We start from the raw sequence: 20,175 nt of genomic DNA, 5'->3' as shown, positions 1-20,175 counted from the left end.
ATGAGGTCATGTTGCAACTGTACAAAACTGTGGTGCGGCCGCACTTGGAGTATTGCATACAGTTCTGGTTGCCGCATTATAAGAAGGATGCGGAGGCATTGGAAAGGGTGCAGAGGAGGTTTACTAGGATGTTGCCTGGTATGGTGGGAAGGTCTTATGAGGAAAGGCTGAGGGACTTGTTTTCATTAGAAAGAAGAAGGTTGAGAGGTGACCTAATTGAGGTATACAAGATGATCAGAGGGTTAGATAGGGTGGATAGTGAGAGCCTTTTTCTTCGGATGGTGACGGATAACACGAGGGAACATAGCTTTAAGTTAAGGGGTGGTTATTATAGGACGGATATCAGAGGTAGGTTCTTTACTCAGAGGGTAGTAAGGGTGTGGAATGCCCTGCCTGCAGCAGTTGTGGACTCACCAACTTTAAGGGCATTCAAATGGTCAGTGGATAGGCATATGGATAACATTGGAATAGTTTAGGTTAGAGGGTCATTAGATTGGTTCCACTGATCAGCGCAACATCGAGGGCCTAAGGGCCTGTACTGCGCTGTAATGTTCTATGTTCTGTGTTCTAATGTGCAACATGTAAAGGAAAATGGGCATGAAAGAAAATGGTGTGAAAAACCAGGTCACTTCACCTGGAGTGGTACACCATTAAAGGTAAGTGTCCCAGGCAGGGACAGGGAGAGGTCCAAAAGGGAGAAGGGCAGAGGAAGTCTCAAAAGAAGACAAGAAGTGGTCCCAGTTAAGTTATAAAGTAGAGAAAGGGCTGTGGTTAGCAGACTTAGAGTGAAAAGCACTCAGAGAAAGCCCTGGTAATCAAAGCAGGCTCAGGGGAATCCAATTCTGCTGGTGTTCATAGCCCACAGCAGCTCATGGCTGCCTAGTTTTTAGTTGCTAGATCTGTTCAAAATCCATCCCACTTGACACACTGGTGGTGCCACACAACATGATGGAGGAGATCCTCAATGTGAAGACGGGTCTTCATCTCCAGAGGATTATGCAGTGGTCACTTCTACCCATACTGTCATGGATACCTCCATCTTCAACAACTGATTAGTGAGGACAAGGTCAAGTAGGCTTTTCCCACTTGTTGGTTCCCACACCACCTGCCGCAGACCCAGCCTAGCAGCTAAGTCCTTTAGGCATTGGTCAGTTCAGTCAGTGGTATTGCTCAGAAGTCACTTACGGTGATTGGCGTGCCTCACCCAGAGAACACTTTGGGCCCTTGCTACCTCAGTGCTTCGTCCAAGTGTTCTTTAACACAGAGGAGTACAGATCCACCAGCTGAGGAGGGATGGTAGGTAGGAATCAGCAGAAGGTTTCCTTACCCATGTTTGACCTGATGCCATCAGATTTCATGCACTCGGAAGTCAATGTTGAGGATTCCGAGGACAACTCCCACCACATTGCATACCACAGTGCCACTATCTCTGGTGGGTCTACATTGATAATGGGCCAGGACATACCCAGGGATGGTAGTAGTGTTTGAGACATTGTCTATTTAGTAAGTATCATTCTGTCAGGCTGTTGCTTGAGTAGTCCCCGGGCACTCGCCCCCAGAAGTTAATAAGGAGGACTTTGCAGGATTGGCAGGGGTGGGTTTACCATTATAATTTCCAGTGTCTGGGTTGATGTTGGGATGGACCATCCAGTTTTATTTCTTTATGAAGCCTTTGTTGCGGTTTGATACAACTAAGTGGCTTGCAGAAGATACTTAAGAGTCAACTATATTGCCGCGCATCTGGAATCAGGACAGCAGGTTTCCTTTCTTATAGGAATACGTTTTAGGGGCATTCATGAACCAGATGCTTTTTTATGACAATCGACATTTGGGGCGGCTTGGGTTTGATTCTGTGTTCGGGTCACTGTCTGTGTGGAGTTTGCATGTTCTTCTCGTGTCTGCATGGGTCTCCTCTGGGTACTCCGGTTTCCTCCCACAGTCCAAAGATGTGCGGGTTAGGTTGATTAGCCATGCTAAGAAATTGTTCCTTAGTGTCCAGGGATGGGTAGGTTAGAGGGATTAGTAGGTATAATATGTATGGATAAGGGGTAGGGCCTGGGTGGGATTGTGTTCGGTGCAGACTCGATGGGCCAAAGGGCCTCTTTCTGCACTGTAGGGTTCTACGATTATATGAACAGTGGTTTCATGGTCACATTACTGATCATCTTTTAATTCCGGATTTTATTAATTTGAATTGAAATTCCACCAGCTGCCGTGGATGGGTTTGAACCCATGCCTGGGCCTGGACTTCTGGATTGTTAGTCCAGTGTCGTATACCACTATACCACCTGCTATCCTATTGTTTCTTTAATAAATAAATTACGCCAAAAATAGTTTCTATTCCTAATTATTCTTACAATAAAACATAAGAAAATCTGCTTTGACTAAATTCCAGTTACAATCAATTCTTTTACTGATAAATGTAAATTTTCCTTCAAATGGTTTCACTGCAAGAATCTTTTGAATCCACCAATTAAAGCACAGCAAAATTGAACTGTTGCTCTTTAGATTCGTAACAACCTGATAATTAAGTAGAGAAATGGTATGTTAATTATTAGAAATTGACATGTTTAAAACGTTTCGCATCAGGAAGCAAATTTCCTCAATTAAAAAGGGAGATCTATTTTGTTAATTGTGACATATACACATGAAAGATCCATGACATATTTATTTAGAACAAAGTGCAAGAATAGACACGTGTGTGTGTGTGTGTGCGCGCGCATGTGCGCATGATGTCTGAAGAATTGAGAGACGAGGAATAAAAGATTTTTACAGCTTGCAAAGGTTTCACATGTAAACAAGAGAATGTTATTTGATCCCAAAAGTGGTTACAATAAGAATGACACAAAGATTTTAGTATTTGGGAAAAGTTAAATTCAAACGAGTGCTAAGAACAATAGAATCAAATATGAAAGGGAAAAATGATAAAAGGGGAGATGTGGAGCTGATTTGGGGCTGGTTGTTTGAGGAAGATTTCCTGGAAAAAGCCCTGGGTTGGGAGAAAGTAAAGTTTGAATTGGCCATCCAGTCAAGCCAGAAAGACCTGGGCAACAGAAAGCAATATTGTTTCTGAAAGGTTTTGGATTTCTACACATTAAAGTTTGAGAGGTGATGTAGTATAGTTTTATTAAAGTGACAGCAGTTTGCCTTAGGTGACATTGGTGGATTTTTATAGTTACACATCTATAAGGGAGAGTTGCTTGGAAAATATTTATTTACGGAAGCCTTTAGGATGGAATGTTTTGTAACATTATTTTAACTGTGTAAGTGTAATTTTGTGCGCTTAAGCTTTCTTTTATTCTTGTTAATTAAATTTTACTTTTAATTCTTAAAATCTCAACAGTGTCACTGGACTTCTTACTGCTAATATTAGTATGCTTCCTTGTTTTCAGAATATTAAAAAAAAATGACCTATAAGCCAAATTTCCCTCTGGGATTTAGTTTATTCCGCTATTAACATCTGCTATTGTCATTAAAAAAATAAATAATTTATACTTTTTGAGGCAGATTTTAAAATATTTCTGTTATTTAATTTAAGCAGTTGCTTATTAAGTCAATTGCTGATTACTTGGTCCTACATATCGGTTACAATCAACAAATCTTAATTTTAAAAAACTCATCACTCTCTTTACATAAAAATAACAATTGAAAATTCTTACCTTCTGCTGCTTGACTTCCTTGGTTTTTCAATGCACAACGTGTGGGAAATGCCATTCTTACTGGTGGCTTGCTCATGATTTAAGGAGTTAGGGTGCTTTCCATTTGCAATTTTAGACACATTAGCATTATTGAGATTGGCATTAGTGGAATTTGGTGAGATCTTTCTTGATAAACTGTGGTTAAACTGATTATGGGATATAGAATTCTCAAAGTTGGCGGAAGGAGGAGATTTGTCAGAATCATCCATTGGTGGAGTTGAGGGCCGTTTAACCTGCAGAGGCCTCTGTGTGGCATTTGTTTGCTGGATCATGTTTTGTTCTTCTCCAGACACGTGGTTGATATGGTTGCCGAAGAGGCCACCACTTCTCTGCAAAATGTCAACAGAAAAGTAATTAAAACTAAGTTTCATTATGAATTATTAAAACTTATCTTTCATCAGAGGTAATCTAGAGTGATTGTTTTATTTAGAGCTCTTACGAAAGAAAATCTGCACTGATGCACGTGTGACAGAATAGGTGTTCTAACCTCCAGTCTAATGTAGCCCTAACCCTAACTCTATCCTTGAACCGGGAGTCAAGGTTTCAGGGCCAGCTGCATGGTGGTACCCCCCTGTCTCACTGTGCTGTTACTGAGGCTTCTGCTCTATCTAAGGAAAGAGTAGTCAAGATTTGACATTGGTACCTTGCTGTTTCAGCCAAATATTATACACATTTAAAGTTGCCAAGTCAATGCAGTAATGAGACCCATTTCAGACAGGATCCAATCCTGGCATTAAAGCACGACTTGGGCAGTATTTAATGGATGTTACACCTGTTAGCCAGCGAGAGCCAGCAAGTGCCCCACATTGGCTCTTTTCAGGAAAGTCAGTCATACGAAGTTTCAATTAGGCATTTAACAGGGCAGTAGCAGGCCTTGCCAGAGATCAAGGACCCTGCCCAGACCTGCTGGCCAGTTAGAGGTTAGAAGCATTTTCTTTCTTGGTAGTGGAAATGGAGAGGTGATGGTTGCTGCCTTTACTACACCTACCTGAGGCCAAGGATATCCAAAGCACACAAGCATAGGTGAGTGATTGCAGGAGATGAGGGTTGCAGTGTAAGGTTCACAAGGGCAGGGGTCAGCAGCAAGGGCAGGTAGATGCTCCTCAGCAAGATTCCTGATGCTGGGCTCCTTGGTCGAGCAATTGTGCTAATTCCACCCCTTGTGCCACGCTGCATAATTAGTATTGGAGCCACTGCAGGTAGAATTGATAAAATAGCTGACAGGAAACTTCACCCACCAGTCTTGTCTCTTCTGAAAAATGGTAGATGCAAGCAGCATCTGGATTCTTTTACAACAGAATTTGCCTACTCCTGCAGCCTCCCAGCTCCAGAAATTTGTGGTCGTACAATTAAAGGTCTCATTAGCAGTAAATCAATTAATAAAAATTATTGCAGCAATATAAGTATCATCTTATTCCCTGATGCGAAGGAAAGGAAATCAATGAGGTAAATACAAAAGTAAGAGTAACAGACATGTATTGCTTCAAGGGGAATGATAACAGACAAGCAGTGCAAGCTTTAGTGATTGCAAATGGATTCCTTCACATGCAGAATGAAGCTAATTGAATTGCATCACGTATATTTAATTAAATGCTATTTTTCTTTCTTATTTGGTTCAGACTTTTAACAGAAATAATTGTAAATGCAACTGAAAACGTCCTATTATTTTATTTGATTTAACTGTGCCACACTATTAGATGAGTATAAATAGTAGCTTCTTTGTGCATCATGATATTGTCATGAGATCATGGATCCCCTGTGGAGCTGACAGGGTCAAAGCCACTCAACAGTGATTTGTTGCTATGCCAATATCAATTTTTGTTCTGTTACATTATCTCTGTCACCTCAGTCTGCCTGCATTAACTCTCTCATTTTTAAATTAGATTGCCAGACTTTTCAGCAATGATTTTACATTAGTTTCATTCTGTATCTTTAAGTATATTCAAAGAGCCCCTTATGGGTAATTCCTGTAGTGTTTGTTAAACCAAAAAGATCTGATATTGTTGAGCAAAGGAGAAAATTGTTTGGCTCAGTAATTTCCATTGCTCTTGACAAACAATGTTTTTGAAGCTGTATACTGAAAGGGTATTTTACAATCTTTCATGACTCTGGGATGCTAGTTTACATCAGTGAGTCTATTGGTAATAGTTGATATTCTATGCAAGTTATGCTGAAAGGAGGCACTGAGGTTCATCAAAGAAAGTGGGGAGTTTGAGCTAAATTACCTCTTTGTAAAAAATTTCTGTGTCACAATTTAGTAGGAGAATTATTTATCGCTATTACAGGATACCCCATTGCAGTGGAACACTGAGGAATTAATCATTTCAGTTTTCACTGACGTCCCAAATAGAAGAAAACTTTGCTATGAGTAAAGCATATCCAGCTAGAAATTTTTAGTGGGTGGTATCACAATATAGGTGGTATCACTATGGCACCCAGTTATGTCCCCCATGGTGTCCCGTCTGGTGTTCAGCAATAGCACAGATACCAATCAAGAGGAATTTCTATTTCACTGAGCAATGTTGGCTGAGGTTTGTTAGCAAGAATATATTGGCTGCACTAAAATTCTATCTTTCTCTGGTACTCAAAGTAACATAGCTGCTTTGCAAGTATACAGTACATGACAACATTGCTACTCTCAAGTTCAATGGATGCAAGAGCACCCACTGTATTTGGTCAGAAGCATTATATTTACTTACCAGCTTGACAAGAACCAACATGTCATTTAAGACTTGGACCAGCATATGAAGATAAACGATGTTTGCACCATCATCATGATGGAATTATACCATGTTCCACCAAGGACAGTTCTTAGTGTTTTTGGACTACACCACAGACTGATCACCATTTAGTTAATTTTCAGTTAATGTGGTCATGAATGCTATGCAAAAATAAAAAGAGCTAGTCCAAGCCAACTGGGTTTGCGATTTATATACCTGTAAGTAAATTAAGATAATGCAAGAGTTTTACTCTTCTAAAAGGAGGATTTCTGAATTCAGGTGGTTCCTTTGCAGAAAACTGTCTCAGGTATTTGTTCGGGTAAAATACTCTGAGCCACCACAACAGTCACTAGGTGATTTGTGTAACTGAATATTACTTGAGAGAACAACAAATAGGAATTACTGAAGGGGTGTTAACTTACTCTGTATATATCCTCATCCTCTTCTTGAGTCCCTTCTATAATATCCTCTTCCTGTAGATCACATGAAATTGCTCTACGAATTTCTGGTCCAATGTCATGTAGAGTTCTAAGCCCAGCCTACAAAATAAAATACATCATCTAGAAATGTCACTTCATATTAATATCCCAGATGCTTTTCTGGTGACATGCAGACATGTCTCCCACTGAGCAACTGGGCAGGTGCTAATGTTACTTTTCAGGGAAGGTACATGAGAATTATATGGGTTTAGTTGCCTCTTCTTTCCCACAAGGAAACATCTAGTGCTTCCTTCTGATAGCTCAGCTCATTTGGGAAATTGACATCTTTCATTTTGTGGTACAACTTGCTGAAGCACCAGATTACTACATCAAAGTTATCTAATGTTTGAGCAGAAGGCTGGATTCATGAGCCACTATCCGTGTGTGTGGGCTGTATGATTATACTGAATACAAACATCCCATACAGAAGAAAGTCCACGTCCTCAATAACAAAAAATCACTATAATTTTCCTTGCAAAGATTGGCTATGATTTGTGGAAATATTCACTTTTGCTGGCTTATCCACGATGTTGTCTGTTTTCATACTGTGAATTCTCTACCAAGAGGAAGTCAACCAGTGAGAAGTGAGTGCTGCATCAGTTGTGAACAGTAACTTAGAGCCATGTAAGCACTGAAGTAGTGCAGGAAAGGCAAAACTAGTGGATTGTTCATCAAATTGTTGGCGATTTGGACAATATTGAATCATAAAAATCAGCTTAATAGGCCAAGAGCTGCAGACCTTTCCGAATTAGGGAAGGTGCATAACTGAGGGGCTGATGACCAATTCTCTGCATTACCCCCACGCCTCTCCCACCTTGTTTTCAGAAGACTTTTATACACCAAATGTCGAACAACGCAGACTAAAGCAGGCAACAAGACAGCCACCACAATCTCAGATGTGGCTGACATACAAAGTACAGGGAAGGAAAGTCCGTGACTAGCAAAATGGCAGCAAACTTTCAGTCAAACCCTGGACTCCACCCTCAAAGGAACTCATGGAAGGAGGTGTCACACACCTGAAACAAAGCACATACACTAAGAGGGAAACTGCAGAAGGATACATTGATGTTATTCAATACATCTTCTGCACTTGGTTTGTAAATTGGGTTGAGCATTTCTTTATGTTGATGATACCCCAGAGGGAGTGCCAGTTTAGTTCAGTTGGCTGAGCAGCTGATTAGTGATGCAGAGTGAAAAGTGCAGATTCAATTCTTGTACCGGCTGAGGTTACTCACGAAGACTTGGCCTTCTCATCCTTGCCACCTTGCCCCTCGTCTGAGGTGTGGTGATCCTCAGGTTAAATCACCACCGCTCACAGCCTGTGGTCATCTGGGTCTTTTTTTTACCCAGATTTGCATCAGCATCATTGTTCCTGTGTTATTGGACTGCATCTAGTCCTAGGGAAAAAATCAATCTGGAGCGCTGTGTAGTTGAGAAAGCACTTCTACTTCTCCTGGCTCCACAGAGTAATTTTTCAACTTATGTTTAAAAATCCTACCAGCCATTGAGGAATCCTGAAGGCTCCATCCCTGCTTCACCGATAAGGGGATTTAGCAGAAAGAATTTAAAACAGATGTCAGATCTCTCAGTTACACACATAAGGCAAACAATATCTGTTTTAGATGGTTGGCATGGACACCCAAAAAATGTACCCGGCCTATTATCGGGTGGACATCTTTAGACATAATGGTTGGGATTTTCCCAAAAAAATTCAAAGTCCCCAATTTGCATGAAAATGGGAGTGACTTCTGCTGGGTTTTTTTAGTGTGATTTTCAGAATGAATCTTGGACAGTCTTAAGTCTCCGGGCCTACTAATCATTTTCAGATGAGGATTTAAATATTGAAATTAGCTCTGTGCCAATTTCTGGTGTGGAGCTGATGGCGCTACAAATCTAGGGCTGGGAGAAGCAGGGAGGTCCAGGCACCCAGTGGGAAGTCTGCAAAATGGCCTCTGCTGATGTCTCCTGGCCCATTGGGCTGCTGGAGCATTGCAGCAGGCTGGGAGAATCGCTCCCAATATGGGTACAAGACATTATTCTGAAATTGGCCCTGAGATGTACCCAATGAGTAAGGCATGCACAAGGGTTTCCAATTTCTGCCTCAGTGAGTCAGAAATATTTCATTATGGTTGAAGGTGGTTGACAGAAATGATTCATTTTCTCCAGATGCTTGTTATTTTAATTTTCTTATAATAGATATTTCAGCACAAAGGGAGAACATTCAGTCCACTGTTACTGTCCTGGCACTGGTTCCACATTACAGATACCTACTTTTCATTTCTGAACTCTATTCCTTGTGCTTTCATTTTCTTCTTCACCCGTCTTTCTACTTTCCTCCTAGACATTATGATTGAATCTGCTTCAGCGATCACTTGTGGTAATATATTGTAGAATCTTATAAGCTTCTCAGACGGGGAGGAAAATGGTACATTGAACCTCATTCTGCAGCCACAGGTTGAAGCAAAAAGCACCAATTTTCTGGTATTATCTCCTATGTCTGAAATGCATCTAAATTGAGTATATTTCACTCAGGGTTTTAGGTTCTTCAATGGCTTAACCAGCAATCATTTAAAGAACCACTGGAGGCTCCCACTTAAAGTATAAACACTTTCTTTTAAACTTACCTTCAAGTGAAGCTGGGAAAAAGTAGGCATTCTCCAGTTGGCTCTTTGTACTACCATGGGTTGTAGCACCATGGGCTGCTGGTGGTTCATTTTCCCTTTACCTTCATTACTTTCAGGTACATAGCTGGCAAGGATGATGGCCCAAGTTGATCTATCAGACTAGTGAATGGCCTCTGGACACTTGATTGGTATCTACGGATAGCTAGTAAAATGCTGATGAGACTGGATCTTGGGCTAATGGCCTGTCCTTCCAGCATGTCAAGCATTTTCAGCTTAAATCAGGCAATAGGGGTGTTGACAGGAAAGTACATTAGCATATGGCCATTTTTCAGGTGGAGAATGGGGACAAAAATCACCAAGTTCCTGATACATTTGGTGGGTTTGCTCACAGCTTGACTGCTGGGCACAGTGTTGAGAAAAGACAGGATTTCTTAGTTGGTGTTGTAGATCTGCTAATTCAGCACCTTGTCTTGAGGGAAGTACTTATTTATTATTAGAATTGGGGAAAACGTCTAACAATTCCCATATGGAAGAGATGGCAACTTCCTCTGGTGAGGGGGTCTTGGGAATTATGCAATGAAGATCCCAGAATGAATATGGCCAGAATTCTCCCATGCCCCCATTGGTGGGTTTAATGTGGCGGAAGGGGGGAAATTCAACGGAAGGCCCAAAAATTGGTTTTACGTTGGCGTGAATTTCCTAAAGCATCTTCTGCTGGTGCCTGTCATGGCAGTTTGGAAAGCCCCATGGAGAACAGTGTGAACCTCATTTGCATCGTATTAATAGGATACAGATGAAGGTCCATCCACCCACACCAGATTCTCCATGGCCGAAGCAGGAAAACACGCCAGTGAGAAACAGATTTGGAACAACGTGGCATGTAGATAGTCAGACCCACCTGAATAATGTCTGGGGCTGCCTCCAGAGTTCAGGATGGAGTGAGACAGCAACTCAAGACCCTGGAACACAACAGCAGTAGGTGGGGGGGCATCAACCAGTGGACCTTTCAGATTTGGTGTCCTGCAGGTCATCCATCCTCCAGCCTCAGAATCTTCCTTGAGTTCCATCGAAATTCATCTCCATTTTCAGGAGGTCCACCTTCATTCTTCAATAGTAGGTCAGTGATGTTGGGCAGCTTTTCAATTTGGTGCTCAGATAGGATTGTGAATGACATCATCAAACCTGCCCAGCCAGGGAGTACAGTGCAAAACACCCGGTTGCATAATTACTGAGGACTGAGCAGGGAGATTTGGCATGTTTTTCTATTAGCCTCCACAATGGGAAACACTCCATTTTCCCACCTGTCCACAGAACTTAGTCCCAGGATGGGAAAATTGCACCCTTAAATTTATTTTTCATAAGATGAGCAAGCATCCTATTCAGGAAGCTGATGCTAAGGAAGTCTGTAGTGACGTGTATAAGCAGGTCAATATGGCTTATGCAATTTACAGATCAACCTCCACCATATCAAAGAAATGTAACACTGTCAAGAAGCTTGCCAAGGTGAGTCCAAATTTATTTATTTGCAGTATTGTGTATTCATGCACTTGTAATACATAAACAACCCCTTCTATGTGCCTAACAAGCAAATCCACGTGTTTCCCAACCAGAAACTATGGATGAACAAAGATAGTAAGAAGTCTCACAATACCAGGTTAAAGTCCAACAGGTTTATTTGGTAGCACAAGCCACTAACATTTAGAGCTCCTTCATCAAGTGAGTAGGATTTCAATTCACAAACAGGGCATATAAAGACACAAACTCAATTTACAAAATAATGGTTGGAATGCAAGTCTTTGCAGGTAATCAAATCTTAAAGGTACAGACAATGTGAGTGGAGAGAAGGTTAAGTACAGGTTAAAGGTATTGTCTCCAGCCAGGACTGTTAGTGAGATTTTTCAAGCCCAATCAAGTTGTGGGGGTTACAGATAGTGTGACACGAACCCAAGATCCCGGTTGAGCTTGTCCTCATGTGTGCAGAGCTTAGTTATCAAACTCTGTGTTGCCACGTGTCGTGAAGGTCACCTTGGAGAACGCTTACCTGAAGATCAGAGGCCGAATGCCCTGACCGCTGAAGTGTTCCCCAACAGGAAGAGAACACTCTTGCCTGGTGATTGTTGAGCAGTGTTTATTCATCAGTTGTTGCTGCGTCTGCATGGTCTCCCCAATGTACCATCCCGCTGGACATCCTTTCCTGCAGCGTATCAGGTAGGCAATGTTGGCAGAGTTGCAAGTGTATGTACTGTGTACCTTGTGAATGATGTTCTCACGTGAGATGATGGCATCCATGTCGATGATCTGACATGCCTTGCAGAGGTTGCTGTGGCAGGTTTGTGTGATGTCGTGATCACTGTTCTCCTGAAAGCTGGGTAGTTTGCTGCGGACAATGGTCTGTTGAGGCTGTACGGTTGTTTGAAGGCAAGAAGTGGGGGTGTGGGGATGGCCTTGTGAGATGTTCGTCTTCATCAGTGACATGTTGAAGGCTCTGGAGAAGATGTCGTAACTTCTCCGTTCCAGGGAAGCACTGGACAACGAAGGGTACTCTGTCCGCCATGTCCCGTGTTTGTCTTCTGAAGAGGTCAATGCAGTTTTTTGCTGTGGTGCATCGGAACTGTTGATCAATGAGTTGAGTGCCATATCCTATTCTTATGAGGGCATCTTTCAGCGTATAGAGGTTCTGTTGCGATCCTCCTCATCTGAGCAGATTCTGTGTATATGGAGGGCTTGTCCGTAGGGGATGGCTTCTTTAATGTGTTTATGGTGGAAGTTGGAGATGTGGAGCATCATGAGGTTATTTGTGGGCTTGCGGTACAGTGAAGTGCTGAGGTGACCATCCTTGATGGAGATACACGTGTCCAAGAATGCAACTGATTCTGGAGAGTAGTCCATGGTGAGTCTGATGGTGGGATGGAACTTGTTGATGTCATCATATAGTTGTTTCAATGATTATTCACTATGAGTCCAAAGGAAGAAAATGTCACTGATGTTTCCAGTGCAGAGCATTGGTTGAAGGTCCAGTGCGGTGAAGACGTCTGTGCATGAAGATGTTGACAGATTGAGGTGTGCATTTGGTCGCCATGGCTGTTCCATGTGTCTGGATGAAGAACTGATTGTTGAAGATGAAGACATTGTGGTCCAGGATGAAGCAGATGAGTTGTAAAATTGCATCTGGAGATTGGCAGTTGTCAGTGTTGAGTACTGAGGCAGTTGCAGCAACGACATCGTCATGGGGGATGCTGGTCCTGGAGTGCTGAAACATCCATTGTGACAAGGAGTGCTCCTGGTCCAACTGCTCCATGTGTGCTGAATTTCTGTAGGAAGTCCATATTGTCACGACAAAAGCTGGGTGTTCTTTATTCAATGGATTTCAGGATGCCCAAGGCGTAGCTGGAGAGGTCCTCATACAGGGTCGCATTGCCCAATATGATGGGACAGCCGGGTGTGTTTGACTTGTGTATCTTCAGGAGGCAGTAGAGATCTCCAACACGGGGAGTACATGGGATGAGAGCATGGAGGGTTCTCTGAAGGTCCGGATCAAATGTCTTGATCAATCTGTTGAATTGATGGGTGTGTTCTTTGGTCGGATCTGCAGGTAACTGTCTATAGTGCTCCTTGTTGTTCAGTTGTCAGTACACTTCTTTGCAGTAATCCATTCTGTTCAGTATGACGATGGCCCCTCCTTTGTCTGCTGGTTTGATGACAATGTTGTGGTTGGTCTTGAGAGCGTGGATGGTGTTACGTTGTGCTTGGGTGCTGTTCGGGGCTGTCTTGCAAATGTGGCTGATGAATCTGGCATTGATACACCTCCTGACAGCTTGGGCATACATGTCAAGTCAAGGGCAGAGGCCTTCTGGGGGAGTCCAATTCAACTCTTTCCTCTTCGGTTGCTGCACTGCGGATCTCTCTGTCGGCTGTTCTGGTTCACTGGCTGTCTCGTTGTGTTCACAGTTGGCCTCTCGAGGTTTGTGGAAGAACTCCAACAGCCTCATTCGCCTGATGTATTCCTCTGTGTCTATTGTGAGACTGATGGGGTCTATTTTGGTGGGGGGGCAGAAATTGAACCCTCGGCTGAGAATTTTGATTTCACCTGGTTGAAGTGTGTAGTCCAACAAGATGACAATAGACTTCCCTGCAATGGTACTGTTTTCTACTTTGGTACTGAGGGAGGCTTGGTTGCTGCTGGTGGTGACACCAAGTTTCTCAAGTTTCCTGTTCTTGGTGTGCATGTAGATGACTTGGAGCCAGTGTCAATGGTAGCCATGATGTGGAGAGGCCGGCATCAGACTGGGGTAAACACAGTAAGAAGTTTCACAATACCAGGTTAAAGTCCAACAGGTTTATACGGTAGCCAAATAAAGTGGATATAAGTGGACCAAAATAATTTGGTAGCCAAATAAAGTGGCTCCAAGTGGAAAAGATCTCCAAGAAAATTGCACATCTCAACACAAATATAAAGTTTCTACAAAGATGCAAGAAAGCAGACAAGATACCAAAAGGACTACAGATCACAAACCCACACAGGTCAACCTGTAACACAGACTACACTGAGGTACTTTGCCGCCGCACCTCTTTCACATTCCTCAATCACCTCATACGCCAGTTCTACAGCAAATGCCACATCCTGAAAACCAAGATAGAATCCATACTCTCAGCTTGCACTCAGGACGCAGACCAGCTGCAAAACTCTGCCAAGCAGACGAGACAAAGGAACTATGCCAACTACATGCACACCAAAAATAGGAAACTTGAGAAACTTGGCATCACCACCAGCAGCAATCAAGCCTCCTCCAGTACCGCAGTAGAAAACTATACCACTGCAAGGAAGTCCATTGTCAACTTGTTGGACCACACACTTGAACCAGATGAAATCGAAGTTCTCAGCCGAGGGCTCAGTTTCTGCTCCATCAGTCTCGCAGCAGACACAAAGGAATTCATCAGGCGAATGAGGCTGCGGGAGTTCTTCCACAAACCTCGAGAGGCCAACAGTGAACACAATGAGACAGCCGATGAACCGGAACAGCCGACAGAGAGATCCGCAGTGCAGCAACTGAAGAGGAAACCGTCGAATTGGACTCCTCCAAAAGGCTGCTGCCCTTGATTTGACATGTATGCCCAAGCCATCAGGAGGTGCATTAATGTCAGATTCATCAGTCGCACTCACAAGACAGCCCCGAACATCACCCAAGCACAACGCAAAACCATCCACGCTCTCAAGACCAACCACAACATTGTCATCAAACTAGCAGACAAAGGAGGGGCCAGCATCATACTGAACAGGACAGATTACTGCAAAGGGGTGTACTGACAACTGAACAATGAGGAGCACTATAGACAGTTACCCGCAGATCCGACCAAAGAACACAGCCGTCAACTCAACAGACTAATCCAAACATTTGATCCGGACCTTCAGAGCTCCCTCCGTGCTCTCATCCCACGTACTCCCTGCATTGAAGATCTCTTCTCCTCCCAAAGATACACAAGGTAAACACACTTGGCCATCCCATCATATCGGGCAATGGGACCCTGCAGGAGAACTCTCCAGCTACGCCTAAGGCATCCTGAAATCCATTGAACAAAGAAGCCCGAGCTTTTGTCACGACACAGTGGACTTCCTACAGAAACTCAGCACACATGGAACAATTGAACCAGGAGCACTCCTCGTCACAATAGATGTCTAAGCACTCTATACCAGCATCCCCCACGACGATGGCATTGCTGTAACTGCCTCAGTGCGTGATGCCAACAACTGCCAATCTCCAGATGCAATTTTACAACTCATCCGCTTCATCCCGGACCACAATGTCTTCACTTTTAACAACCAGTTCTTCATCCAGACACATGGAACAGCCATGGGGACCAAATTTGCACCTCAATACGCCAACATCTTCATGCACTGGTTCAAACAAGATCTCTTCACTGCACAGAACCTTCAACCGATGCTATACACTAGATGCAGCGATGACATTTTCTTCCTATGGACTCATGATGAACAATCACTGAAACAACTATATGATGACATCAACAAGTTCCATCCCACCATCAGACTCATCATGGACTACTCTCCAGAATCAGTTGCATTCTTGGACACACGTATCTCCATCAAGGACGATCACCTCAGCACTTCACTGTACCGCAAGCCCATGGATAACCTCACGATGCTCCACTTCTCCAGCTTCCACCCTAAACACGTTAAAGAAGCCATCCCATACGGACAAGACCTCCATGTACACAGGATCTGCTCAGATGAAGAGGATCGCAACAGACACCTCCAGACACTGAAGGACATCCTCATAAGAACAGGATATGGCACTTGACTCATTGATCGACAGTTCCGACACACCATAGCGAAAAACCGCACTGACCTCCTCAGAAGAAACACACGGGACATGGCAGATAAAGTACCCTTTGTCATTCAATACTTCCCCAGAGTGGAGAAGCTACAACATTTTCTCCGGAGCCTTCAACATGTCATTGATGAAGATGAACATCTCGCCAAGGTCATCCCCACACCCCCACTTCTTGCCGCACAACCTCAAACAGACCATTGTCTGCAGCAAACTACCCAGCCTTCAGGAGAACAGTGACCATGACATCACACAACCCTGCCACAGCAACCTCTGCAAGACATGCTGGATCATCAACACGGATGCCATTATCCACCAGACACACGGTACATACACTTACAACTCGGCCAACATTGTCTACCTGATACGCTGCAGGAAAAGATTGTCCTAAGGGATGGTATATTGGGGAGACCATGCAGACATTACGACAACGGATGAATGAACAACGCTCGACAATCACCAGGCAAGTGTGTTCTCTTCCTGTTGGGGAACACTTCAGCAGTCACGGGCATTCGGTCTCTGATCTTTGGGTAAGCGTTCTCCAAGGTGGCCTTCACGACACACAGCAACAGAGAGTCGCTGAGAAGAGACTGATAGCCAAGTTCCGCACACATGAGGACAGCCTCAACTGGGATCTTGGGTTCATGTCACACTATTTGTAACCGCCACGACTTGCCTGGGCTTACGAAATCTCAGTAACAAGCTGGAGACAATACACATCTCTTTAACCTCTGCTTAACCCTCCCTCCACTCACATTGTCTGTACCTTTAAGACTTGATTACCTGTAAAGACTCGCATTCCAACCATTATTTTGTAAATTAAGTTTGTGTCTTTATATGCTGTTTGTGAATTGAAATCATACTCACCTGAAGAAGGAGCAGTGCTCTGAAAACCAGTGGCTTGTGCTACCAAATAAACCTGTTGGACTTCTTACTGTGTTTGCCTCAGTCCAACACCAGCATCTCCACATCATGAACAAAGATATCCATTGCTTGCTGAAGTCTAGGTCTGAGGTGTTCAGGTCAGGCTGACTCATACAAGAAAGCCAGATGTGATCTAAGGGGATCCATCAAAGATGCCAAGAAACAGTCCCGGACCAAGTTGGAGTCCCAGGTCAGCCACATGGACCATTGGCATGGTCCGCAAGACATAACAGCCACAAGATGAAGGCATGTAAAATTGCCAGCATCAATGCATCCCTCCTTGATGAGCTCAATGCGTTCTATACCCGTTTTGAGCAAGAGGTCAGCGAGAGCATGCCTTCCTCTGAGAGCATCGGACGAATCTACTTCCAAGATCACCATTACAGACGTCAGAGCAGCCTTCCCGAAGATCAACCCATGAAAATCAACTGGCCCAGATGGGATACCCAGACAAGCACTCAGATCCCGCGTAGACCAACTGGCAGGGATGTTCACAGACAACTTCAACATCTCTTTACAACAATCTGAGGTCCCTATCTGCTTCAAGAAGATGACCATCATCCCTGTACCAAAGAAAAGCCAAGCAACGTCCCTTAACGACTATCAGCCGGTGGCTCTGACATCCATCATTCCGAAGTGCTTTGAAAGGTTAATCATGGCATGAATCAATACCAGCCTCCCCGACTACCTGGATCCACTACAGTTTGCCTACAGCTGCAACAAGTTCACAGCAGACACCATCTTCCTGGTCCTGCACTCAACCCTGGGACACCTAGATAACAAAGACACCTATGTCCTATTTATCGACTACAGCCTTCAAGAACCATCATTCCTACAAAACTCATCTCAAACCTCCGTGGCCTGGGGCTCGGCTCCTCCCTCTGTGACTGGATCCTGAACTTCCTATCAGTAAGGATAGGCAACAACACCTCCTCCATGATCATCCTCAACACTGGTACCCCATAAGGCTATGTCCTCAATCCCTTACTATACACCTTAAACACCTATGACTGTGTGGCCAAATTCCCCTCCAACTCTATTTTCAAGTTTGCTGATGGATACTCTTAATAATCCTACAAAAAGCTGTAGGATGATCACAAAATTTCCAACACCCAAACGGAAGGCAACCGATCTCATACCCACATATACTGTGTTTTGACAAAGTGTATAGTTCCCTTTTCTGGATGAGAATGACCAGAGTTTTATGCTACTGTAAAATTGCATGGATGGCATACCCTCCAGGATCCTGCCCACCCTGATCCTGATGCAATTTCACACTGGGGTGGGCAGGGCCTCAGACTGGAAGCCCATCTACATCTCTATTATGGTCCTTAAGTGACCATTTAATGGTTATTTAAATGCATTTTCTCATCCATTCACAATTTTTAAGCTGGCAGGCCCAGTTGGATCAGATGCCAAATAGAAAAAGTTAGCAATCTCAATCTCAAGTGGGATTTGGGGCGCCCTCAGGGACCTGGGAGCTCTGGGGAGCTGTGGGCCAATTTAATTGGCTGACAGTTTTCCAAAGTGGGCTTCTGTTGAAGGGCAGATGGAAGTTCTTCCTGCTGCCGGTCAAAACCCATTTGAGCATTAACTGGCAGTGAGCTTGTCAGAGTCAGGATGTATTGCCCTTAAACTCACAGGATGATGAACACCAAACACTCACCATCCTGAAATTCAGGCCAATATCTCTGAACAGGACAAACAAGCATAAAAATAAAAATTGCTATAGATTACGAAGGCCTCCACAGATTCAATACTGCAAGTATGTTGGATAATGACCTTAAAAATCCAAACAAGATATGATGTATGCTCAAGGATCAATTGAGTGAAGTTCAACTTCCTAATATACCATCTGTACTTCATGCCTTTAGGGTAATGGCCAACAAAGGTCAATGATCAATTCATAAGTCGATGCAAAGACAAGGGGCAAGACTGCAACTTTACAGCAGCAAAGCTAGCTGACAGAATAATCAAGTTCATAATGGCATCTAAACCTATGGAAGCATTTCAAAGTGACCTGTTAGACCAACCCAAAGGTTACAGTTTGGAAGCACAATTTCAAAGCAGACGCAAATATAAAGCCACATGACTGGATAGACAGAGTCTATAGGCTATGTGTAATTTGTCCCCTACTGGCATGGCAGCTACTATAGGTAAGCTAGGAAACAATGCAGCCTCATATGTGCATCCAGAAGTTGCCCAGATTTTCATGCTGTATGCAAGGCATGAGGCATCAGAAGAAACTGGAAGTGCCAGTACAGAAATCAAAGGCTGGAACAAGTGGTTTGATGCCACAGGAAATCACAAATGGGAACCAAGCAGGTGCAGCATTCCAATCAACCCCCATAACAAACATTATCTGAATAAAACCCATGACATATCTTGTCAAGCTACATGGTTAGACGATAAGGATACACCAATGTTACACAAAGTGAGCAGAAATTCAGCACATTGAACATCAAAGAATGTACTGGCATTGTGATACCACAAAAGCCTTTTCCCCTGTCCAGATTAGATACAGGAACAGCACACATTGCATGCAAAACTGGATATTGTTGCAGGTGCAAATGTTCTCCCACTTTGGACATTGAAATACACCTGCAGAGATAGTAAGTGATAGTTTAACTAACCAGTGCCAAACTCAGCGTACAATGGCTTGGAGATTCTGTCCCTGGGATCGATTGCACTCAAGTATCACTACAACAACTCACCTTGTTCACCCCAGATATTATATGTTGTGGACACCATAGGTCCATTGATTGCAAGCCTGCCGGTGTGCAGAGGCCTGTTCTTGACCACCATCATTGTCAACACAATGATGAGGATCACAGACCACAAGAAGTGCCATTGAAAACCCTGTGCTTACACTGGGGCCAAAACACCTAGCACTGCAATACATATCATCAGCCAACTAGCTATGTAGCATAGTTAAAACTGAATATGTATATCTATTCTGAACTTGCATATTTCATTTTACTGCAGAACTAATGTGGAATTACAACTTGGGAGACAAATGCAGACAATCCTTCCCAGTCATTGATACTCTCAGAAAAAAAGATGTGTTAACAGAAAAACAAGAGAAACAAAGGCGACCAATTTCACAAACTTAATGATGGCATATGGAAGCCAACAGAAATTATCAGCATATGCCCAGAACTAAGATCATATCAAGTATGAACAATCTAATGGCATGGCAGTGCAATGAATCAGATGCCAAATGAGAACAATATCATCACCGAAGCACCAAATAATCCTATTACAAACAGAACACAGGCTAAGACATAACACAAAGCACCCCTAACCAGCCTTTGGAAAACACACAGAGCATCCAATCAAGATCATTATAACTAAGGTTGGAGGGATAAGCAAAACACCTATACATT

The 20,175-nt window shown here is 43.3% G+C and overlaps 1 protein-coding gene across 1 annotated transcript in view; it reads right to left on the bottom strand.

Annotated features, from left to right (window-relative positions):
* LOC145337704 (voltage-dependent L-type calcium channel subunit alpha-1D-like) overlaps nucleotides 1-20,175 on the bottom strand; it is a 651,603-nt gene that overhangs the window by 22,172 nt on the left and 609,256 nt on the right. The window contains exons 43-44 of the mRNA XM_080182539.1: nucleotides 6,841-6,957; nucleotides 3,660-4,027 (exon numbers count right to left, since the gene is read on the bottom strand). Of these exons, the coding sequence (XP_080038665.1) occupies nucleotides 3,660-4,027; nucleotides 6,841-6,957 (485 nt within the window). The remainder of the gene's footprint in view (nucleotides 1-3,659; nucleotides 4,028-6,840; nucleotides 6,958-20,175) is intronic.

Source organism: Carcharhinus amblyrhynchos, chromosome 3, assembly GCF_965287045.1.
Source record: "Carcharhinus amblyrhynchos chromosome 3, sCarAmb.v2.hapA, whole genome shotgun sequence".
Lineage (NCBI taxonomy): Eukaryota > Metazoa > Chordata > Chondrichthyes > Carcharhiniformes > Carcharhinidae > Carcharhinus > Carcharhinus amblyrhynchos.
Note: the sequence above shows the minus strand (reverse complement) of the source record. Positions and strands in the feature narration are given on the sequence as shown.